Source organism: Heterodontus francisci, chromosome 7 (genome assembly GCF_036365525.1).
Source record: "Heterodontus francisci isolate sHetFra1 chromosome 7, sHetFra1.hap1, whole genome shotgun sequence".
In the NCBI taxonomy this organism is placed as follows: domain Eukaryota; kingdom Metazoa; phylum Chordata; class Chondrichthyes; order Heterodontiformes; family Heterodontidae; genus Heterodontus; species Heterodontus francisci.
Window position 1 is genome coordinate 115,785,472 of NC_090377.1, and position 25,214 is coordinate 115,810,685.

Here is a 25,214-nt window from a genome sequence, read left to right on the forward strand (position 1 = left end):
CTGTGCACCCGAAATCTTGGGTAGCACCTTCCTCCCCTTGCATCCACCCCACTCTGCTCCTCTGCCCTCCAGCTGTGCAGGAGGTTGAATCTGCCGCCGCTCATCCTGGCTGCTCTGTCCAATGTCAGAGTTGGCTGTTCCCATCTGACCTCCGTCAGCTGGGTCTTGTGTGTTCACCAGCCCTTCCCCTACAACCCTACCTGCTGCAGTGATGCCAGTGGGCTCATGTCCCTCTCCAGTTTCTTGCCATTCACCACCAAGAAATTCAACTCTTCCAGCTGCAACAATATCCACACTGAGGCACATCTGAAGCAGTTGAGCTTTATTTGATGACTCTGCTTTATTTTAATCAGTCCTTTCCATAACCCTCATGGCCCTCCACACTGTTCATGTCTTCACAAACCTACTGTATTTCCACCCCCACTGCCCCGCACCCCACCCCCACCCCCACCCCACCCCATGGTGCCTTTCCTATTCCCAGTCCTTAAAAATAGTTCCCTGAAACTGATAAGCCTGTTAATGAGCTCAATAGGCAATTCATTGTTTGTGTTCCCTCGTTGCTGGCTGCACTTTAAATTTGGCTACAATACGCTTGGTCCCTTCATTCAAAGTCATTAATATAGATCATAAATAGTTAAGGCCCCAACACTGATCACTAGTTACAGTTTGCCAACCTTAAAATGCCTCATTCATTCTGATGCTGTTTCCTGTTAGTTAGCCAATCCTCTATCCATGCTAATATATTACCCCCAATACCATGAGCTCTTATCTTGTGTTGTAATCTTTTATATGGCACCTTATCAAATGCCTTTTGGAAATCAAAATGCACTGCATCTCTGGGTTCTGCTTTATCCACCTTAATTGTTACATCCTCAAAGAAGTCTAACAAATTCTTCAAACATGTTTTCTTTTTCTTAAAACCATGTTGACTCTGCCTGATTGCATTATGATTTTCAAAGTGTTCTGCTGCTACTTCCTTAATAATGGATTCTAGCATTTTCCCAATGACAGATGTTAGGCTAACTGGCCTATAGTTTCCTGCTTTCTGTCTCCTCTTCTTGAACAGAGGTGTTACATTTTCAGTTTTCCAATCCGCTGGGACCTTTCCAGAATCTGGGGAATTTTGGAAGGACAACCAATGCATCCACTATCTCTGCAGCCACTTCTTTTGAGACCCAAGGATGCAGGCCATCAGGTCCGAGGGACTTGTCACCCTTTAGTCCCATTAGTTTTTTTAGTACATTTTCTCTGTTGATAGTGATTGCTTTACGTTCCTCTCTCCCTTGTTCCACTTGATTTTCTGCTATTCTTGGGATGCTTTTTGTGTTTTCTACTGTGAAGACAGCTACAAAATGGTTGTTCAAAGTCTCTGCCATTTCCTTGTTTCCCATTATTAATTCCCCAGTCTCCTCTTCTAAGGGACCAATACTTACTTTAGCTATTCTCTTCCTTTTTAAATATTTGTAGAAGCTTACTGTCTGTTTCAGTGTTTCTTGCTAGTTTAGTCTCATACTCTAATTTCTCCCTTTCTTAACCATCCTTTGCTGGTTTCTCAATTTTTCCAAATCTTCTGGGCTGTCACTAATCTTCACAGCATTGTACGCCTTTTCTTTCAATTTGCTACTATCCTTAACATCCTTAGTTAGTCACATATGATGCATCCTTCTCAGAGAGTGTTTCTTTCTCAATGGAATATATCTTTGCTGAGTTATGAAATATCTCCTTAAATGTCTGCCACTATTTCTCTACCATCTTGCTTTTTAGCCTACTTTTCCAGTGCACTTTAGCCAACTCCGTCTTCATCCCCTTCATTGCCTTTATTTCAGTTTAAGACCCTAGTTTCGGACCCAAATTTCTCACCTGCAAACTGAATGTGAAATTCTATCTCCTCTATTCCTGTCTTTTAAGACTCCTGCTTCTCTGACTACTGCACTTTCCCAATGTTATCCATACCTGGAAGTTGTCATGCTCGGAGGAGTCATGATGAAATAAACAACGAATTAAAGAATTATGAAAATAAAAAGTCAGCTCTTAATCTGCACCACAAGAACACAGGTTCTTTTGTCACAGACAAAATGGAGTAGTAGTCAGGTGACCCTCTCCTGTACTGGAAATATACACCTCTGTCTGAGGATGAAACTCGTTAACCATGTCTGAAATAGCTCTGGGGAGAATCTATTGAAATTGAAAGGAGCACCATTGCATATTTATGACTCCTATGTACATGAATGAACTAACAAAGGGTTCTGGAGGCAAGTTGACTCACAGCCCAAACCAAAATGAATAGGTGTAAAGTAGCACCATTACAACAGAATGGTCCCCCATTCAGACATCTCAGACATCAATAGATAGCCATGGTTTCCATATCCTGGACCATTGTATAGTCACACCAGGGGAGAGGGCCCTTTGTCATCTGAAAGAGACTCAAATGTGATGGAATTTTACCTTAAAAGATAACTCTCTAGAGATTGAAGGTGAGATCAAGCCAAGACCACAGAAAGCCTGTTTCCAGCCACAGTCTGTCAGGGAGCTCCAGCTAAACAAAAGAATCCTACTGAACGAGAACTGAATAAGCACTACAGCATAGAAATTACAAAGTGACTTTGAGACTCTCCATCTGTGATGGTAAACCAAGTTCATGCCATCAACCTTGGGCTGATTTTAACTACTAGAGCTCTACAATACCACAGCAAGTTCAAGACTGCAAACATCCAGGCCTGTATCTTTTAAAAAAGACTTTCCTCCCGAGACAATTCAACAGTATTCTGTAAACCATGAACTCTGGCATCACCTTGGACATTAATTGCATACTACTCTTTTCTCTCTCTCAATCTATTCTTGTGTATGGACGTGTGTGTGCGAGTACGAGTCGGTGAAGGTTGCAACCATTTCGGGATTTGTTTAAACTAAATAGTATCATCCTTTTTTTTTAAAACCGAGGAGAAAACCTATCATTTGTTTGTTTATTTGACCCTAAAATCATTCAGGGACTAAAACACCATTTTTAACAAAACACGATTGCAGTCAGTTAACAGGTGAAAAGTGGAAGCCACCTACTTCACTTACCACCTGTTGACAACAAAGGCAGAACAGTTCTTGGGTTAATACAAAAGGTAAAACAGAACATTATGTATCGATATATTCTTGATATTACATTTGTCACGCTCATGAAGGGAACTGTGATGAAATATGAAATGAACTGGAGATATTATGAAATAAAAGTCAACTGTTGGACTGAATCACATAAAAAGGACACATTTGTGCTGCAGACAAGATGGAGTAGAGGTCAGTTGACCCCTCCTGTACTGCCAATAAACATGTCTCTCTGTTGAAAATGAAACCCATTATTCATGTTTCAATTCGTTTTGGGGAAAACACACTGAAATGAATAACAGCTCATTCCATGCTAACAGCTCATATCTGCAGGAATGGAGCTAACAAAGCCTTTTGCAGACAGACTGACTCCAAAACCAAGGCCGAAATAGTAGGTGTGAAATAACAACTAGTTATCAAAATGGGCCATATTCAGATGCCATCATGTAACAACGATTCCAATATCCTGGAACATTGTATGAATCACCTCAGGGGAGAGACCCCTGAGTCACCTGACTGACAACACAACCTGACAAGTTTCTACCTTAAAAGGTATCTCTCTGGAGAGAGAGAGAGGCAGAACAACAAGAGAGAAGGTCTTTTTCCTGATAGAATAGCTGTGGGACAGTTCTAACTAAGCAGGAGCCCCAGTGATAACATCTTTTGACTACTGCAGCAGAGAAATTGCAAGGTGACTTTTGGAACTCCCAATTTGTGAAAGTTAACCAGGATTTCCACCATTGACTTCAGATTGAGGCTTAACCACATCGAGCCTGTGACACTATATCCTTTACAAGACAATGAACATTTCAAGCCTGCACAGCTGAAAGATTTCCTCCCTGAAAGCTGCTCAAGGTATTATTAAACAACAATTCTTTTACAACAGTTGGCCTGCAATTGCATGCTACCCTGTATCTTTTCTCATGTGTGTGTGTGTGTGTTTGTGCGTGTGTTTGAATGCGTCAGTGGGTGAAGTGGCGAACATTTTTCGGTTATTGTAGAAAAAATATTGATTTTTCTTTTTAACCAACGAGACTTTCTGCGGTTTGTCTAGTTATTTGACCCTTAAAACACTCGGGGAGTAAGGCAGTATTTTGAAACCGGACAGAGAGGAAATGATAGGGGTGGTTTCCCTTTTCACCTCTCAACTGAATGCAGACAGTGTTTGTATTGGAATTGTGTTTTAACCCTTGAGCATTTTAATGCTCAATAAAGAGAAAAATTCTTGGTTTTCTCACAGCTTTATTAAACAAAAACTTGCAAATTCACAACTTCACCTTCACACACGGGAAAAGATAGAGACAAAAGGACAGCATGCATTTAGGTCTGGTGCTTGGTTTTTAAAAAGTGTTCATTGTGAAACCTTGTTTGTTTTCCCGGGAGGAAAATTTAAACAGTGCAGACCTTTAATTCCTTTCCTCCTGGTTCACTGGAGTCAAACTTTGGAGTGTTTCAGGTGGATGGATGCTTTGCTGCAGAATTCTTTAAGTAAATCTCAGTTACAGTTCAATGATGAAGATCATGTTTCAATCTCTCAGATGGGGAGTTTTCAAAGGTCACCCTTTCGTCTCTGCCTGTAGGTAGTTTTTAAAGATGGTATTCGACAGGGACTATTCCTTGGCTGGAATAGGGGAAATTGGCAGAAGCGGGGTCAAACTCATCGATTGGTGTAGGGGATGGTGGGAAGGAGCAAAGTTCACAGTTTATAAACTGTGGTTGGGGGCCGGGGGGTGGTTGGGGGGAAGGTCAAGTGCACAAGGGAAGTATTTTGAGGGGGGAGAGGGCAAGGGATGAATTGAATGGTTATTGGGGGGGGGCGGTGGGAGAGGGACTAGAAACATATATTAAATTTTTTTGAATCAATTTCAAATCACTATCACTTTAAATAGTTAAAATAAACGGAAGTGCTCAAAGTCCTTTAAAAATGGCGTCAGTGCCTGCATAATGGTGCCTGACACCATTGCCGGGGATGGACAGCCTGACTCCTCCACGCCATCGGTGTGGGCGGTCCACCCCGGCCATTTAAATGAGCCGTCGTGCTGACGCTCTCGGCAGCTCTGCTATATGCGGTCCACCATTGCTAACGTCCGCCGCTGGTTTTGGCGGTGGACGTGTAAATTGCAGTCTTCTCTGTCTGCAAAGGTCATTATTAGTCCAATTAGTTGAAAAAGGTAGCCATTCACATTGAGTGGGGCCATTAGCATTTCTAATGCTTTCTTCAAGGCTGGTCCAGAGATGATGATGGGTTCAGTCTCCAGCAGTCACTATGTATATTCACAGCACAGGGGAGGTCACCTGACCTTTTACTCCATTTTGTCTTGTAGAAAAAGTGTGTCTATTTTTGGGAAGTTAATTCATTAGTTCATTATTGCTCCTTGTGTGAGCGTGACAATGTATAGCAGTAGTCTAACAGAGCTTGTTAATTAAGCTTTTGTCACAATAAGCAACAAGTGAATATACTGGAGGCTGTTTCAAATACCCCAACACCCTCCAAGGATGCAAACTATGTAAAGTCATACAATAATTTTTATTCTTACATTAATGGCATATTGATTGTTACAGAGCTGAAGACATTTCTGTCAAGTTCAAGATGCCTGTCCCGTGGATCATTGGGTTTCTGAAAGCCGATAGTTTATATCAAGCCTATCTGAGGAAAGATCCGGAAAATGCTAAAGCCTCACTGGAAAGAACTGAACAAAGGTATAAAGCTATATGAAAAGCAGATCCTTTTCGTTGATCTGCCTAATGATTCTTGATTGGACCACACTGTGGAGTTATCTAAGGCCTCCCAGCTCCACTGACCCTCATAGGCTGCCCAGGATCAGTGGTGGTTCCCCTATTGCTCCTAATTCAGGTTAATGACTCAGATTCAGAAAAGCTAAACAAACGGATCAAATTTGCAGAGAGTACAAATTTGAACTGGGTGCGGGGCAGTTAAATCAGAAAAAAAAGCACCTGGGGACTGACTTTCAATCAAATATGGAACTGGGCAAATTTTAAACAGATTTCTGTGAAGTAATGGACATAAGAACATACACGGGTTACATCTATACTCCATCTGTTCAGGAATGGGTGCTCTTACATATAGGTTTAGAATTAATTCCTCAAGATCTTTAGCTTTAAAGGCATTTAGCGACTTTCATACAAATTAAGCAGACAATGATAACTATTATCTATAATAATTACACACCTCCTGGACAAGTAACTGAAGACTTCACCATTCTCAAGCTTGAGATGACCTGCTGGCCAAGCCTTGCTGTTTTCTGAAGTATCTTTTCTTAACTCCCACTTCATAAACCTTTCTTTCCCACCTGCCTTGTGTCACATGTCCCATAGCATTACCTCATTCACTTAGCTGCAATAACTCCAGTGTTAACAAAAGTCATTCCCCAAGCCTTCACCTTGACTAGCTAAAGGTGACACCACATCACCGCACCCCACCCCCACTCCCCACTCCCCAGCACTTACCCTGTCTCAACCAAAGACACCTGTACTTCCTTACTCTGTTAACAAGAGTCACTCCCCAAGCCTTCACCTTGACTGAACTGTCAATCACATCACTCAACTGGAGTTGTCGACAGGAACACAGACCCTCTATAGAGACATTACCCAGCTGTCCTCAGACGAGTCACTACCTGAAGCCATAGCTTCTTGACTTGATGGGCAGAACATGTCCAGAGAGATCTCAATGCTCAGTGATCAATGGCAGCCGTCAAGGTCAATGAACAGTTTGTGGCCTCTTGGTGAATCTCCTTATCAGTTGAAACATATTCTGACTGAAATCCCTTTTTCTAATTGAACGTTGCCAACAGAAACTCACATAAAAACGAGTGTTAATGCAAAGAATTAACCCTTTCCTGACAGTCCACCACACTGCCCATCCCCCGACAGTCTGAATACATATCTAAAGGTGTCACAAAACATTATTTCATCAGCATCATGTATCTATCTCAATCTGTTCTGTCATGCAAATTGGTCCCCATTTGTTTTACACAGCATATCATCACCTGGAATTAAAACATGGTCTTATTTTATCTCCAGTGTGGATAATTTAAATATCCATTTTGGGGATTCACACAGACTTGGAATTTCCATCCCTCATCCCACAGACATGTCCTCGTGTGGTTAACTCTATCTTGATGGGTTCCTCCTCTTTGGAACACGTGTCAACTTCGCAATGTAAAGGTTTTCTCCCTCTCCTGAGCCACATTAACCATTTCATGTAACAGTGTTGTCAGCATGGCTGATCCTGGCTGAGCCCTGATCTTCCACAGAAATACATCACACATTCCACATACTGATTCAGGTGCAACAGATCACATCTACACACATCCCGGTATCCCAAAATAATGCCACACCTGCCTGCAGATACAAACCACTCAGGAGGGGCTGGGATTGGGGAGGTGGTGAGACACGTAGATGTCCTGATAACAGCTGCTGTATTAAAGGAAGTGGGTATGTACACAGTGTGTTCCAGATGTATTTCCTGGATTTAACTGCCCCCCACCATCTCCTGCCCCTCATTGTGAGGGGTTTGAATATTAAGGCTGCAGTTTGTAAACTCAGGTTAGTTAACCTGACTTACTCCACTCTGATCAGACCCAGCAACAGAAGGACTAGTAATTGTTGGAGTAGCTGTAGTCCCAAAGGTATCACTCTGCCTTAGAGGGGAACAGTTGGTGATGTTTTGCTTGAGAGTCATGACTTCACAAGCGTGGGGTAAAGCGAGAAGCCAGGTCTCCATGACGCCGTGACATAATTGAGCCAGTTGGGGAACTGAACCCACATTGCTGGAATTTTCCTGCATTACACTCCAGCTGCCTAGCCAACTGAGCTAACCCACCCCATACTTGCAGTTGTAAAATAATATAATACAGGAATCAGATAGAGGAATTCGATGACACATGCCTGCAAATACCCAGTATGTTATGTCAATTTCCTGTTCAACATTTCATCAGGTGCCAAATGATTATCATAGAGAGAGAGAGAAACAACACTGAAACAGGCCATTCGGCCCACCGAATCCACACCAACCATCCATTTATACTAATCCCTTTTATTTCCCCCTCGCACATCCCCACCTTCCCTCAATTCTCCAACCACCTACCAACACGAGGGGCAATTTTTTTTTTTACAATGGCCAATTTAACCTTTCAACCTCCAAGTCTTTGGCATTTGGGAGGAAACCAGAGCACCCGGAGGAAACCCACACAGTCACAGGGAGAACTTGTAAACTCTGCACGGGTGGTACCCAGAACCAAACGTGGGTCACTGGAACTGTGACGTTGCAGTGTTAACCACTGCGACACCACGTCACCCAATTGTTAAAGGTAGCTTTCACAGTTAAACAAAACCTTTGTAACATTCTTCCGCAAAAGGCGTTTTCATCTGCAGGCTGAGAAAGAATGGAGCTTCCCACAGCGAGTGGGCTCTGATCGCCAACGATAACATACATTTCAAAGTAACTGTTTACTGGAAGCTAAAGGAACATTCAGACTTTTGCTTGTATTATTTTCTGCTCACCACAGCTTTACTTTCTGCCTCTTGCTGTGTGGTTTTAAACTTTCTCCTTTCATTCTAACTTCAGATAAAGGGTGGGGTGAACTGATGCCGAATACAGGTGGATAGTGGCATCAGGGCACCAAGCAGTGGTCTTAGATTTCCTGCATGTGTCACTGCTGGTTCCAATCTCTGTCTACACACCTCACTGGGCTATGGGGAAAAAGCAGGGGATGTGGGATTAATTGGTTGCTCTTTCAAAGAGCCGGCACAGGCTCGATGGACTGAATGGTCACGATCCATGCTGTATAAGGCTGTGATTCTATTGTCTCTCTGATGGGCTCCACCACAACATCTTCACATTGTTTTCTATAAGTTGAATATACCAGCTGAAATTTTAGGGTAGGCGGATGGACTAAAAGGATCCGACCTGTATTTTGCGGGTTCCCGGGCTTCAATTGGTGTGAGGCGGGACTTCCACCCGCTTGAGGTAGGAAGTCCCACCTAATAGTGCTGCCGGCCAATCAACGGGCGGGCAGCTCTTGGTCCCAGCAGTGCCACTGGGAGCTGTGGCCACAGATGGGACTGCAGCCCAGCATGAAGGAAGGATACCTGGGAGCTGCGACAGCAGGCAAGTTTTGGTTGCTTCGCCGGAAGTAATCGGTTGGGCCCTGGTGAGGCAAGCTCGATTGGAGGGAAGGGGGTCGTGTTGTGTCTTGGGGGTAGTTGGGGTAGCAGGGGCAGCCCTCCATCAGGCATTGGGTGTCCGATCATGAGGGCCACCCTGGAATGCTTGGAGACTGCCTGGTTTTGCCAGACGGCTTCTCCGGTCCTCGGCTGCCTGACCAACCACGCCGGATGGCGTAAAATTCCAGGCACCATCTACAAGGCACAAGTCAGGAATGTGATGGAATACTCTCCACTTGCCTTAATGGGTGCAGCTCCAACAACACTCAAGAAGCTCCACACCATCCAGGAAAAAGCAGCCCACTTGATTGGCATTCCATCCACCACCTTAAACATTCACTCCCTCCACCACCGACGCACAGTGGCAGCAGTGTGTACCATCTACAAGATGCACTGCAGCAACTCACCAAGGCTACTTCGACAGCGTCTCCCAAACCCGCGACCTAGACGGCCAAGGGCAGCAGATGTATGGGAACACCACCACCTGCAAGTTCCCCTCCAAGTCACACACCATCCTGACTTGGAACCATATCACCATTTCTTCACTGTCGCTGGGTCAAAATCCTGGAACTCCATTCCTAACAGCACATGGGGGTGTACCTAACCAACATGGACTGCAGCAGTTCAAGAAGGCAGCTCACCACCACCTTCTCAAGGGCAATTAGGGATGGGCAATAAATGTTGGCCTGGCCAGTGATGCCCACATCCCTTGAATTAATAAAAAAAGATTAAACTTTAATTTTCACTCCCTCTCTCCCTCTAGACTTCTGAAGGCCATGGGAGTGTCCAGTGAAACCGCCGTGGAATTCAGTGTCAAATATTTTTGCCTCTTGGCGAGCAAACCTGAGAGATGTTCACAGCCTTCCTCCCAGAATCCTTCTTGTGACACAGACTAACTTCTATCAAAAGACCCTCTGACTCTCCCAGGACAGGATTTAATCAGAAATGGATCCAATTTGAAAACGGCATAAATAAACGGATTGTCCAAGGAATTTAAAAAATACTTTCGGTGTGGTTCAATTATAGTCAGTTTTTATTGAATAAAAGGCATAGAATAGAAATAGAATCATAGAAAGTTTAAGGCACAGAAAGAGGTCACTTGGCCCTTCGTGTCTGTGCTGGCCGAAAAACAATCCACCCATTCTAATCCCACCTTCCAGCATTTGATCCGTAGCCCTGCAGCTAACGGCACTTGAGGTGCATATCCAGACTCCTTTTGAATGAGTTGAGGGTCTCTGACTCAACAACCCTTTCAGGCAGTGAGTTCCAGATCCCAACACCCCTCTGGGTGAAAAAGGTATTCCTCATCTCCCCTCTAATTCTTTTACCAATCACTTTAAATCTCTGCCCCCTCATCGCTGACCTCTCTGCTGAGGTGAATAGACCCGTCACCTCCACTCTATCCAGGCCCCTCAAAATTTTGTACATTTCAATCAGATCTCCCCTCAGCCATCTCTGTTTTAAGGAGAACAACCCCAGCCTATCCAATCTTTCCTCATCAACGCATTTTTCTAGTCCTGGCAACATCCTTGTAAATCTCCTCTGTACCCTCTCTCTTGCAATTGCATCCTTTCTGTAATGAGGTGACTAGAACTGCACACAGTACTCAAGTTGTGGCCTAAGCAAAGAGTTATACAGTTCCAGCATAACCTCCCTGCTCATATATTCGATACCTCAGCTAATAAAGGAAAGGATTCCATATGTCTTCTTAACCACCTTATCGACTGTCCTGCTACCTTCAGGGATCTGTGGACATTCCAAGGTCCCTCACTTCCTCTACACTTCTCAGTATTTTCCCATTAATCGTGTATTCCTTTGCCTTGTTTGACCTCCTCAAATGCATCACCTCACACTTCTCCAAGTTGAATTCCATTTTCCACTTTTCTGCTAATCTGACCAGACTATCAATATCTTCCTGCAGCCTGCAGCTGTCCTCCTCACAATCTACCACAGGCCAATCTTTGTGTCGTCCGCAAACTTCTTGATCGTGCCCCCTATATTTATTTGCAAATCGTTAATATACACCACAAAAAGGAGGGGACCCTGTACTGAGCCCTGAGGAACGCCACTGGAAACAGCCCTCCAATCGCCAAAACACCCGTCAACAATTACTCTTTGTTTCCTGCCACTGAGCCAAATTTTTATCCACCTTGCTGCATTTCCCTGGATCCCATGGGCTTTTATTTTTTTATCCAGTCTGCCATGTGGCACCTTGTCAAAAGCCTTGGCTAAAATCCATGTAGACCACATCAACTCCACTACCCTCACCTATCTTCCTTTTTACTTCTTCAAAAAATTCGATCAAGTTGGTCAATCAAGATCTTCCCTTAACAAATCCATGCTGACGATCCTTGATTAATCTATGCCTTACTAAGTGACAGTTTATCTTGTTTCTCAGAATAGATTCCAATAATTTGTCCACGACTGAGGTCGGACTGACTGGCCTGTAATTATTCAGCCTATCCTACGCTCCCTTTTTAAACAGAGGTACAACGTTAATAATTCTCCAATCCTTCAGCACCACACCAGTATCCAGTGAGGACTGGAAAATGATGGTCAGACCCTCTGCTATTTCCTCTCTTGCTTCTTTTAACAGCCTAGGATACATTTAATCTGGCCCTGATGATTTATCAACTTTCAAGGATGCTAATCCCATTAATACTTCCTCTCTCCCTATGTGTACCACATCCAATACTTCACACCCCTCTTCCTTAACTACAATATCTGCATCGTCCCCCTCTTTAGTGAAGACAGACGCAAAGTATTCTTTCAGAACCATACCAATATCTTCTGCTCTTACTCATAGGTTACCCTTTTGGTCTTTTATGGGCCCTACTCTCTCCTTCGTTGTCCTCTTACTCTTAATGTATTGATAAAACATCTTTGGGTTTACCTTGATTTTGCTTGCCAATATTCTTTCATGTCCTCTCTTTTCTTTCCTAATTTCCTTTATGATTTCACCCCTCCACTTTCTATACGCCTCTCGGCTTTCTGTAGTATTGAGTTTTTGGCGTCGGACACAAGCTTTCCTTTTCTGCCTTATCTTACCCTGTAAGCTCCTTGACATCCATGGGGCCCTAGATTTGGCCGCCTCACCCTTTTTCTTCATGGGAGCATGTTTACCCTGAACCCCTTGTATCTCCCCTTTGAATGCCTCCCACTGTCCTGACACTGATTTACCTTCAAGTAGCTGTTTCCAATCTACTTTCACTAAATCACTCCTCAGTTTACTAAAATTAGCCTTGTCCCAATTGAGAACACTATCTCCTGTTCTGTCGCTGTCCTTTTCCATAATTATGTTCAAACTGACTGAATTATGGTCACTACCACCAAAATGCTCTCCCACTGCCACTCCTTCCACCTGCCAATCTTCATTTCCTAAAACTAAGTCTAAAACTGCGCCCTCTTTTGTTGGACTTGCTACATACTGGGCAAAAAAGTTCTCCTGAATGCACCTCAAGAATTCTGCTCCCACAATTCCTTTCACACTAAAACTATCCCAGTTAATATTGGGATAATTAAAATACCCTATTACTGCCCTATTGTTCTTGCACTTCTCAGAGATTTGCCTGCATATCTGTTCTTCTATTTCCCTCTGACTGTTTGGGCGTCTATAGTACACTCCCTGCAGTGTGACTGTCCCTTTATTGTTCCTTAGCTCAATCCATATGGCCTTATTTGATGAACCTTCCAACATATCATCCCTCCTCACAGCTGTAATAGTTTCCTTGACCAAAATTGCCACCACCCCTCCTTTCTTATCTCCCTCCCTATCATACAGTCATAGAGTTATACAGCACAGAAACAGTCCATTCAGCCTATCGTGTCTGTGCCGGCCATCAAGCCCCTAAATATTCTAATCCCATTTTCCAGCACTTGTCCCGTATGCTATGCTGTGCCGTGTAAGCTATGGCGTCTGAAAATCCTGTAACCAGGAATGTTGAGCTGCCATTCCTGTCCCTCCTTCAGCCATGTTTCTGTAATAGGGGTCAGGTCGGGTAGCAGGTCTTTACATCAGTACATGGGTAAAGGCCTGCTACCTGACCCGATCCCGAAGGATCCCGATGACATGTGTTAGGTTAGGTTCGGGTCGGGTCGGACTTCCGGGTCCGGCATTCAGGCTCGGGTCGGGTTTCCTTTGGACACCTTTAATTGAAATAGATACCCTTGAGCACTGCCAAAATCTTTATTTTCTAATCCTGGTTTCCTCTGCCTTCCAGACTCATTCATTAATTTTCCGCCTTCCATTTTAATTTCTGATTTTGTCCTAGCTGAGTCGACCTTCAGGTCCCCATCTCCCTGCCAAACTAGTTTATACCCTCCCCAACAGCACGAGCAAAACGTCCCGCAAGGAACTCAGTCCTGGCTCTGTTCAGATGCAACCCATCCAGCCTGCACAGGTCCCATCTGCCCCAGAGCTGGTCCCAATGTCCCAGGGATCTGAAGCCCTCCCTCCTGCACCATCTTTCCAGCCATGCATTCATCTGTCTTATCCTTCTATTTCTATACTCACTTGCTCGTGGCACTGGGAGTAATTCAGAGATTACTACTTTTGAGGTCCTGCTTGCGAATTTCATCCCGAGCTCCCTAAATTTTGACAGCAAGACCACATTCCTCTTTCTCCCTATGTCGTTGGTTCCGTGAACTGTGAACCGTGACTGCTGGCTGTTTACCCTCGCCCTTCAGGATGCTCTGTAGCCGCTGAGTGACATCTTTGACCCTGGCACCAGAAACAAAACACTATCTTGGATTCACGTCTGCGGCCACAGAAACGCCTGTCTGTTCCCCTGACTATTGAATCACTTGTCGTTATGGCTCTTAAAGTCTTCCCTGTACCGCCCTGTGCAGCTGAGACACTCGTGGTACCACGGACTTGGCTCTGGATGCACTCCCCAGGTGAAGCATCACTTCCTCAGTGTTCAAAACTGAATACCTGTTAGACAGTGAGATGCACTCAAGGCTAACGCGGCAGGTTCTATCCCCTCTCCTGATATGGCATTCTCCTGTGGGTGGACCAGAGATGGGATATAATCTCGAGCTGGATCTGTTTCTGGAGATCACCTCATACAGTAGGCTGGTATCCTACAGTATAAATCAAGGTCATTGTGATCTCCTGGACTGCTTTCAGTTGACTGAAGAGATTGGAGAGGAATGTTCAGGACATTTTCTGCCCTGAACGGCCTAGATTTCCAGCTGTTTTTTCTCACCTCTCCCATGGCTCTGGAAGGGTGGGGAGTATCCGTATTGTGATGCACAAGGGGATCGGAATGATATGAGCTGGCAGAGTCCAACAAGATAGTGCGAATGGGGCAGACAGGATGGGAAGAAGGTCGATGAGATTAACCCCCTGCTGGGGGAAGGTTAAGAGAGGAGGATGGGGCAGTTGTTGCTGCTCCATCACAACAATTTAAAGATAAAGATCGAGTCTTGATCAAAATCCTGGAAGACAGAAAGTCAAATCCAGGCACAGGTAACATCACAAGCAGATAGTATGTATGACAGCAGTGAGTGCCTCAATGAACACTTCAGGGAACACAAGGAGAGGCACAGAGGGAAGATGTGGGTTATCCAAGGGGAATTCAAGCTCGGAAGTGTAGCAGGAGAGGAGGAAGGCAGAGAAACTGTGCTGGGTTGGAGGAGGGATTAGGGTGGACAAAGTAACCAAGGGAGGAGAAATGAGAAGAGGTTTTACTGGGAGGTCAGGAAGGGGAGGAGGCAGGAGACAAGGTCCCAAGAGAAAACAGGAGGAAAGAAGGAGAGGTAGAAATAATAGATGTGGTCAAGAGCAGCAGCCAGAATGCACACACGAGTAGATACAGTGGGAACTTGAGTTATATAGGATAGCAGAGATTAGAAGAGACAAGCTCTGTTCTTAGATAGAGGATGTTCCCCCTGACTTCAGCTGCCATGTTACACCATGGATATTCAATATGTTAATGTTCCAATATTTAATTAACCCACTGTCAGCCCACAGAGTAAACCTTCACTGGATCAACAACCCCACCAAACACAAAAGTACTCCACAAAGCAAAGCCCACAAACCCAACAGAAGTTGTCACTTTTTTAATCATTCTCCCACTAGATGGTTTGCTGGGTAAAAGGTTCGATCCCAGGTCTGTGCTGATTCTCTGATGGTTTGCTGGGTAAAGGCTCCAATCCCAGCTGTACAGATTTTTCTGATGGTTTACTGGGGAAAGGGTTTGATCCCCGGTTTGTACTGATTCTCTGATGGTACATTTTAGTCCCCAAAGTCCTTAGGTTTGGCCGTTGAGATATTCAGATAATTGCACATTCAAATTAGGCTACACATGAGAGAGATGTAAAGAAGGGGAAAAAAATGGAAATTCCACTGATAATTACAAAATCCCAACAGTATAAAGCTCTTCATTAGTGCTTGTGAAATTCAGCATTTGGAATAATGTACAGGATTCATTGAAACTATATTTTCATGATAATCTCCAAAATGTTATTTTTGTAGATGATTTTAAAAGTAAGTAGCATGGACTCCAGTTCAACAGAGTACTGCTTTGACAGAGTACTTACTCGGGGAATTTGGTGAGTCAGGGAATTCAGCACAGTGAGGGAAGAGGTGCATTTCTCTCTCCGGGTTTTGGAACTTGAACGGCAGCTGGAGTCACTACGGGGCATCCACGAGGCTGGAACTTCATGGATAGCAAATTTCTGGAGGTGGTCACCCCGCAGCTTAACAATGTGCAGGCAGAGAGGGAGTGGGTGACCACAAGGAGGACAAGACAGGCGGGGCAGGGATCCCATGAGCGCATCTCACTCTCCAACCAGTATTCGGTTCTGAATACTGGTGAGAGTGATGGTTCCTGTCGGGAGTGCAGCCAGAGCCAAGTCCATGGCATCATGTGTGGCTGAGCTGACTAGTGGGGGAGGAAGAAGAGTAGAAGAGCAATAGTGGTAGGGGATTTGATATTGGGAACAGATAGGTGCTCTGCGGCCACTGTTGTGACACCAGGATCATACGTTGCCTCCCTGGTGCCAGGGTCAAGGACATCACTGAGCGGCTGCGGGACGTTCTGAAGGGGGAGGGTGAACAGCCAGAGGTTGTGGTCTGTATTGGCACCAATGACATAGACATAAAGAGAGATGAGGACCTGAAGGCCGAATTTAGGGAGAGAAATTGAAAAGCAGGACCTCAAAGATAGTAATATCCCAATTAATCCTGGTGCCACCTGCTAGTGAGTGCAGAAAGAGGAAGATAGATCTAATGAATACAAGGCTGGAGACATGGTGCAGGAGGGAGGACTTTAGATTCCTGATATTGGGACCACTTCTGGGGGAGGTGGGACCTGTACAAGCCAAACGGGCTGCAGCTCAACAGGGCTGGGACCCAGATACTCACAGGGAATTTTGCTCGTGCTGTTGGGGAGGGTTTAAAATAGCTTGATCGGGGATGGGAACCTGAGAGTAGATTCAGAAGGGAGAGGAGAAAAGTAGCAAATGGAAAGCAGACAATTAGTAAATGTGTTTGGAAGGCAGAGGAAACATCGGCTAGAAAATAGACAAGGGAGTTTGATAGTGCTAAATGATATATCCTTCAATGCAAGAAGTCTAGGGAATAAGGCAGATGAGCTGAGGACACAGATTGACACATAGGAGTATGATATTATAGCTATTACTGAGACATTGCTGAAAGAAGGGCAGGAATGGCAACTCCACATTCCTGGTTACTGGGATTTCAGACGAGATAGAGAGAGGGATAAAGAAGAGAGTGCTGTGGCATCATTGATTAAAAAAACAAATCGAACTGTGGGGTGGGGGGTGGGGGATGATATGGTACAGGAATCACAAATGAGGCCATATGGGTTAGACTGAAGAACAGAAATGGGGCAATCACACTGCTGGGAGTGTACTACAGGTCGCCAAACAGTCAGAGGGACATAGAAGAACAAATATGTAGCAAATCTCTGAGAAGTGCAAAAACAATACTGCAGTAATAGTGGGGGATTTAAACTATCCCAATATTAATTGGGATAGAATTAGTGTGAAAGGCACCGAGAGAGCGGAATTCTTAAAATGTATTCATGAAAGCTTTTTCAGCCAGTGCGTAGCAAGCCCAACAAGAGAGGAGGCTGTTCTGGACTTAGCTTTAGGGAATGAAGCTGAGCAGGTGGAAGGGGTATCAATGGGGGTGCACTTTGGTGGAAGTGATCATAATTCAATTAGATTTACATTAATTATGGAAAAGGTCAAAGAAAGACCAGGAATAAAAGAGCTCAACTGGGGAAAGCTAATTTTACTAAGCTGAGATGTGATTTAGCTAAAGTGGACTGAAATCAGCGACTTGAAGGTCAATCAGTGCCGGATCATTCGGAGGCATCAAGGAAGAGCTAATGAGGATTCAGAGCAAGTATGTTCCCTTAACCAAAAAGGGTGGGACTAACAAATCCAGAGCCCCTGAATGTCGAGGGTCTTAAAGGAGAGGATAAAGAAAAAAAGGGAAGCTGATAACAGGGCTCAATATTGTGGAAAACCTAGTGGAGTATAAAAAATGGAGGGGTGAAAAAAATTGGTAAGTAAAATCAATGAAAAGAACAAAGATTTTTTAAATAAATATAGCTAACAGCGTACTAATGTTTGAATAGGGGGAAAGTGATAGACCAAGTAATTCCAGGCCAGTCAGCCCAACCCTGGTGGTGGGAAAACTATTTCAAAAAATTCTGAGAGACAGGATAAAGCTTCATTTAGAAAGACAGTCAACATGGATTTGTTAAGGGAAGGGCATGTCTGACTAACATGAGTGAATTTTTTTGAGGAGGTAACAAGGTGGGTTAATGAGGGTAGTGCATTTGATGCAGTCTATATGGATTTTAGCAAGGCTTTTTATAAGGTCCCACATGGCAGACTGTCACAAAAGTAAAAGCCCATGGGGTACAAGGCAAAATGACAAGTTGGATCCAAAATCGGCTGAGAGGCAGGAAGCAAAGGAAGTTGGCTGATGGGTAGTTTTGTGATTGGAAGGCTGTTTCCAGTGGGGTTCCACAAGGCTCAGTACTAGGTCCCTTGCTTTTTGCGGTATATATCAATGATTTGGACTTGAATGTAGGGATCTGATTAAGAAGTTGCAGATGATATAAAAATTGGCTGTGTGGTTGATAATGAAGGGGAAAGCTGTAGAGGGACGGGATTGAATTAACTTTGCATTTCTCCCACCACAATCAGAATCGTATATTTTGATTGGGGGCTTTGACTTGAGCGGTCGATTGTAACAGTACATATTCATTTCATTCACTCCTCCATTTTACAATAACTACAGTTGACATTGCTTATAGCAGCCATTTCAGGTTCAAGTTTAAATTTTTTCATCATCCTTCCTTTGGATGACGTACCATGTAAACATTACATTTCTTTTGGTTACGTGTCATCAAATTGGGTTGTAGTTTTGTGCGCAAGTTTGTATTATTTTAGCAAACTAACAGGAAAAGCCCATGAGGTTTATTCACTGTTGCCTGATGAGAGTTTATCAGACTATGAGATTTTAAAATGCTATCCTGGGTACATATGAGCTAGTACCAAAGGTGTACCGCCAAAAATTCTGAACCCTCCGAAAACAGCCTAAATAAACTTACCTTGAGTTTGAAAAGTTAAGCAGCTTGCTTTCAACCAATGCGTACGGGTACTGAAGATAGAGTCCACCAATGAAAACCTCAGAGAAGTGATCCTCCTCGACGAGTTCAAAAGCTCACTTCCCCTTTCCATAAGAAACCACGTGGAAGAACAAAACGTTCCAAGAGCCAGGTAGGCAGCAATCCTGGCCCAATTCACAAGCCCTTGCCCCAAGGGAAACCCTTCCCTAGTCAGCTCCAAAATCCTGAAAAGAATAGAAGGTGGGAGGGTGATAGGAGGATGAACAGCCCTGGGCAAGAAGGGAGAGCTGGAAACACAGGGGGCCCTCCTCAGGCCAAAAAGGTGGGTGTTGAGAGCAGGACAGTGCAGCACAGTGGCGCAGTGGTTAGCACCGCAGCCTCACAGCTCCAGGGACCGAGGTTCGATTCTGGGTACTGCCTGTGTGGAGTTTGCAAGTTCTCCCTGTGTCTGCGTGGGTTTCCTCCGGGTGCTCCGGTTTCCTCCCACATGCCAAAGACTTGCAGGTTGATAGGTTAATTGGCCATTATCAAATTGCCCCTAGTATAGGTAGGTGGTAGGGAATTAGAAGGACAGGTGGGGATGTAGTAGGAATCTGGGATTAGTGTAGGATTAGTATAAATGGGTGGTTGATGGTCGGCACAGACTCGGTGGGCCGAAGGGCCTGTTTCAGTGCTGTATCTCTAAACTAAACTAAAGGAGTGACGCCCAAAAACCTGTATGTTTCCATTGTAACAAGGCAGGTCACCTTCGAGCTGACTGCTGGAAGTTACAGAGAAAACCCATAAGTTTAGTCAGGGTACACATACCAGTGCAAGAAAAGGGGCCCTGATGGAAAGCACAGCAGACCAGGCTGTGTCTCTAACTGCGGCAGTAAAATCTATCGCTGTGAGTGTGGGAAAACTTAGCGAAATCCCAGAGAGTGACCAAGATTTTGAGTCCAGAGGAAAAGTGACCCCCATACCCCTCGAGTGAGGTGAGTAAGCCCACAGTCATCCTCAGGGATACAGGGGCCGCCCAATCCCTCATTCTGGGAAGACTGCTAGTAAATAGTATGGGTGGAAAGTATATGCCCATAACTTTATACCGGGTGCACGTGGAGTGCGACCTTGTTTCAAGACCAGTAACCATGGGGATTGTCCCTAGTTTACCTGTGGATGGGGTCGACCTGCTCCTGGGTAATGATCTGGCGAGGGCAAAGGTGGTAGCATCTCCAGTGGTTTTTGAAAGACCAAAAAAGGTCAGGGAGACAGAGCAGTTACAGGAAAAGGTCCCTGGCATTCTCCCTGACTGTGTGGTGACCTGGTCCATGGCCAAACAAGCTCCGTCAGAGGAGGCTGAACTGGCACTGCAGACAGATGACCCGACTGTCTGGTTATCTGAAACCTTCTTTGGGAAGTTAGAAGACCCAGAGGATGGATTAAGTAGGTCTTCCTTGGTCGAGACTCAACAAATCGACACAGGGTTAAAAAAGTTAGCACAGACTGCCCAAACTGAAGCTGAAGCAGAGGGAGTTCCAGAGTACGACTATTTAAAGGATGAGGTGCTGATGAAGAAGTGGAAACCTCCTCACAGACCTGCAGATGAAGAGTGGACAGTGGTTCACCAGGTAGTGGTGTCGCCGAGGTACCGTAGGGAAATATTGAGAATAGCCCACGACATTCCAATGGCTGGACATGTCGCTATTAGAAAAACCTAAGGCCACATCAGACAGCATTTTCACAGGCCACAACTCCACAAGGATGTGGTGGAGTTCTGTGAGACTTGCTACATGTGCCAGGTTGTGGGGAAGCCTCAAACTGCAATAAAACCCGCACCCTTAATTCCCATATTGGCTTTTGGGGAACCGTTCAGCAGAGTGCTGGCAGATTGTGTGGGACACCTGCCGAAAACAAAAGGGGGCTACCAGTATCTGCTCACCATTATGGATGTGGCTACTCAATTTCCAGAGTCTATCCCTCAAAGAACTATCTCTGACAAGGTAATGGTGTAGGGACTAACCCAGTGTTCACCCAATATGGTCTGCCTGCTGAGATCCAGTCGGATCAGGCCACAAATTTTATGTCCAGTATTTTTCAAAAAGTCATGGGTAATCTGGGCATAACCCAACTAAAGTCCTCAGCCTACCACCCACAGTCACAAGGGACTTTGCAGCAGTACCACCGGACCCTAAAGACAATGATCAGTCATGACTGGGACAAAGGGCCGGGATTTCTTCTGTTTGTGACCAGGCGCACACCCAATGAGTCCACTGGCTTTAGTTCCTTTGAATTAGTTTATGGACACGAGGTGAGAGGTCCTTTAAAACTAGTCAAGGAGAGGGTTTTGGGACACAGGGACGATCCTTCCCTGTTAGACTACATCTCCATGTTCCGAGAATGGCTCACGAGAGCCTGTGCGGTGGCTCAGGAACACCTCAAAACCTCCCAGACAGCTATGAATAGGCAGGCGGATAAACATGCCAAGGCCAGAATATTTCAGCCCACAGGCCATGTGTTAGTGCGATTACTAATACAGGGAGAATCATTGAAAGCCCAATTCAATGGCCCATACAGAGTGGTAAAGCGAAGGTAAATTATATAATTGACGCCACAGATCGTAGGAAAAAGCAAAGGCTGTGCGACATCAATATGTTAAAAGAATACCACAGCCATGAAGGGGCAAACAAGCACACATCTGTAAGGCAGTCAGGAAAGAGGAGGGTGAAAGGGACAGTCAGGATGAGTTAGAAGGAGGCCAGGAGGATTCCCAAATCAAACCCCCTACCATCCGGTTCACTAACACTGAAATGTTAGGGAAATTGGACACCGTACTCTCCTATTTAAACACAGAACAGAGAGGAGATCTAACAAGGCTTCTCAGCATTTAAAGAGATCTACGGGGGCAAACCAGGGTGCACGACCCTAACCCTACACCATGTGGATGCAGGAGAGACCCCTCCCATAAAAAATCCCTATCGCCAAGGTCCCAGGAAACTGACCCAGGTTCAGGAGGAAGTTCAGAATGAAGACCTAGAAATTAAAGATTTAAATTCTGAAGGGAGACACAGAAAAGCTCATAAGCCAAAGGAAAACCCTAAGTCCAAGAAGGTATTTGTGACAGATTTGGAGGGTGTGATGGTGGTGGTGACTGCAATTCAAGTATCCTAACTGAGGAGGAATTGTGGGCCAGGTTGGATGAGCTGGAACAACAGGGATGCAGGACGAAATTGATTGGTGGTCTCAAGCTGCAAGGAAAAAAAATCCAGCACTGGGTTAAAGTACAAAATGACTGAAAGACTTCAAGACATGTTTAAAACTTTGCCTGACAAAGTGTCTTATGATGTTATGGTGCCATTTGGCCCACTTGCATTTATGCCAGGTAACCTCACTCTTCCCCTCCCTGCACCTCCCTCGACCCTCCCTTCTTTCGACCCTGATGCCAGTCCCACTTCCTCCCTGCTTCCTCTCTCCTCTCTGAACCCCTCGCTCCTGCATCCTCACTTTCTCCTCCTCCATCCTCCCCTCCTCCTCCCCCCTCATCTTCTCCCCTCCTCCCTTTCATCCCACTACTCCCTCCTCCTAGCACCCCTCCTGACCTCTCCTCCCCCATCTCCCCATTCCACTCCTCCTTTCCCCCCTCCACCCCCTCCTCCTTTCCCCCATCCCCTCATGCACCTCCCTGTGGACCCCCCGCCATCCCTCCACTGCCACTCCTGCCCACCCCTCACCCAAGCTCCTCTCCATCCCCATCTCCATATCATCCAGCTTCCCGTACAGGAATTAATTTGGAAAGGATTGAAAGGACAGTGAGGCCTGGTTTTGACGTTTGGTCGATTGCCAAGCTTGTGAATAATAAAACACTTCAGGGTATTAATGTTCAGATTTGACAGGGTGGACTAAATTCCAACACCACATGGAGCTTGTGATTGGAAGCTGGGCTTGTTGAATTTGTCACCTGATGTTCTTTCCTGTTACTGGTGACTGATGGATGTGTTCAAGTCCAGGCAGATTTTAAGGTTCAGAGCATTGTTTGTACTGCTCCTTATACCAGATTGCTGTCTCGCTAGATGACAGAAGACAAAGAGGGTTTGGGCTGTGGAGAACCAGGTTATTTTTTGCACAAAGAACAACAACTCCCAAAGTGCCTTTGCAGGTAAGTTAAGGGAGAGGTTGCCCCAAGATGGAGGTGGCCTCTCTCCAACTGTTTCAAATGTAAAATCAAAACTGGCCTCACCATTGTGGGAAGGGGCACCCTGTCCACATGGCGGCCCGCAGCTGTAACTGAAGTCAAGTAGGCTGGGGGTGGGGGGAGGGGGCGGGCCTCTGAGCTTGCCGGGAGCACTGGTCCATTGGTCTGCTGCTGGGAGGCTGCTCCCAGGTAGCTGGCCTCTTCCCAGCGCCTCTGGGACCTGAAGGCCCACTGGAAAAATCCAGTTGGCCTCTGACAATCGGCCTTATTCGGCCCTTAACTAGTTGAAATAAAAAGACAAAGTGCTGGAAATACTCAGCAGTTCTGGCACCATCTGTGGAAAGAGAAACAGTGAACATTTCATGTCTGTGTCCTTTCATCAGAACCTGCTGAGTATTTCCAGCACTTTCTGTTCTTTCAGATTACCAGCATTCGCAGTATTTTGCTTTTCCCTTGACAAGTTGAATCGGCTCCCTGCCGCTTGTAGGAGGGCCTCACCCACCCCTTTCTGCCGCCTGGAAAATGGCCCAGTGGGTGGGATGGAGTCGGGGAACCGGCTCGTTGCCCGGCAACGCAGTACTCCACACCCGCCTTCCTCCGTTCAGAGACTGTGTAGCATTTTGGTAAGAATCTGAAAACACTCGCTTAGCAATTATCATGATGGATCACGTTTAATTGATGCAATCTTCTCTAATTCTAAACTGCACTGTTAGCAGCTCTAGTAAGTTGCTGTTTGGGATAGAAATGCGATACTGTACTCATGTGCCTCCTGGCTTGACGTAGTCATGTGACCTCTACCATGAGGCACTCTGACTGCAGGCAGCCATCACAAGCAGTTTCATTAAAGACACAGTACACACCAGACTGTTATCCTGTGAGCTCATAACATGGTGTCAGAGTGGAGCTGAGAGTGAGTGTTGAAGAGCTGTTTAGAAGCACAGCTACAGAACCAAGGTCACAGGAATGGTCACAACTGCTAAAAGCTGCTAAAAGCTACAGGAAGCCACAGAAAAGGAATAGAGAAACAGCTGAAAGCACAGGGTATGAAATTGGCTGCAAATGTTTCCTCTGCCTGTGCCAGTCGAAATGAAAGGTGGTATGAAGCAGAACTGGCAGTTTTTCCACTCGCAATGGCAAAATTATGAAATTACAACAAAATTAATTAGCAAACCAGAGCAGCTACAAGTAGCTACACTTTTATTACTGTTGGGGAGAGGCTGTTACAAAGTGTATTCCACCCCTAAATCTCTCCGAAGAGCATTAAAAAACAGACATCTGAAAGTTTGAACACCTTGAAGTCACACTTTGAACCCCAAGTGAACATAACCTCTGAACAGTATGTGTTCAATATTAGAGCCCAAGGTGAAAAAGAGTCCATTGATCAGTATGTGACTGCATTAACACAGCTCGCAGAATCCTGTGAATTTGCACTGTAAAAGATGGTCTAATTAAAGACAAGATTGTATTAGGCATAAGAGATCCCTCAGTGAGAGCACGTCTACTGAGAGAAGACAAACTGACTATCAGGAAAGCGATTGACATGTGCAGAAGTGGTGAGGTTGTAAATCAGCAGCTGTACCATATTCATGGCAGAACAGACCAGGCCTTGCATTATGCTGATAGACATTCCAGGCCGAAAGGGCAGAAAGATCACAGACAAAGGGCAGGATTCAAATACTGCTGAGGGGATCACGCACAGGAAAAGAAGGCATGTTTCGTGTGGGGAGAGCAGTGTTCTCACTGCAAGAAGCTGAATCATTCGACACACAAATGTTTGGTTGGAAGGAAGCACAACAAACAGGTACGGATGGCCACTGGAGGGATGTCAGCTGATGATTCTGACAAATCACTAGACACCATCCAACAGGTTGGTTCAGTCAGACTGATAGGTGATGAATGGTTTGTGACAGTTGGAATGATGACTGCAGAAGGAGAATATCAAGTCAACATAAAGTGCCAGATAGACACCGGTGCATCATGCAACATCATGATCTTCACAGACCTCTGCGAAGTAGCTCAACATGGCGATCCAAAAATGAAATCATCAAAAGTATGTTTGAGGCTATATGATGGCACCAAACTAGTGCCGAGAAGACAAATTACTCTGAGAGCCCAATGCAATGACTAGAATTAAGAGCTGGAGTTCCAGATCA

The 25,214-nt window shown here is 45.2% G+C and overlaps 2 protein-coding genes across 8 annotated transcripts in view; both read left to right on the top strand.

Annotated features, from left to right (window-relative positions):
* Positions 1-10,280, top strand: part of LOC137372257 (putative methyltransferase DDB_G0268948) — a 48,445-nt gene extending 38,165 nt beyond the window's left edge. For all 6 annotated transcript variants that reach the window (XM_068035962.1, XM_068035965.1, XM_068035963.1 and 3 more), the window contains 2 exons: positions 5,656-5,793; positions 10,043-10,280. In XM_068035962.1, the coding sequence (XP_067892063.1) occupies positions 5,656-5,793; positions 10,043-10,175 (271 nt within the window). In that variant the 3' untranslated portion in view covers positions 10,176-10,280. The remainder of the gene's footprint in view (positions 1-5,655; positions 5,794-10,042) is intronic.
* A 12,621-nt stretch (positions 10,281-22,901) lies between these two features.
* LOC137372258 (putative methyltransferase DDB_G0268948) overlaps positions 22,902-25,214 on the top strand; it is a 37,865-nt gene continuing 35,552 nt past the window's right edge. The window contains exon 1 of one of the 2 annotated variants that reach the window (XM_068035966.1): positions 22,902-23,025. In XM_068035966.1, the coding sequence (XP_067892067.1) occupies positions 22,940-23,025 (86 nt within the window). In that variant the 5' untranslated portion in view covers positions 22,902-22,939. The remainder of the gene's footprint in view (positions 23,026-25,214) is intronic. The other variant, XM_068035967.1, reaches the window with a different exon arrangement.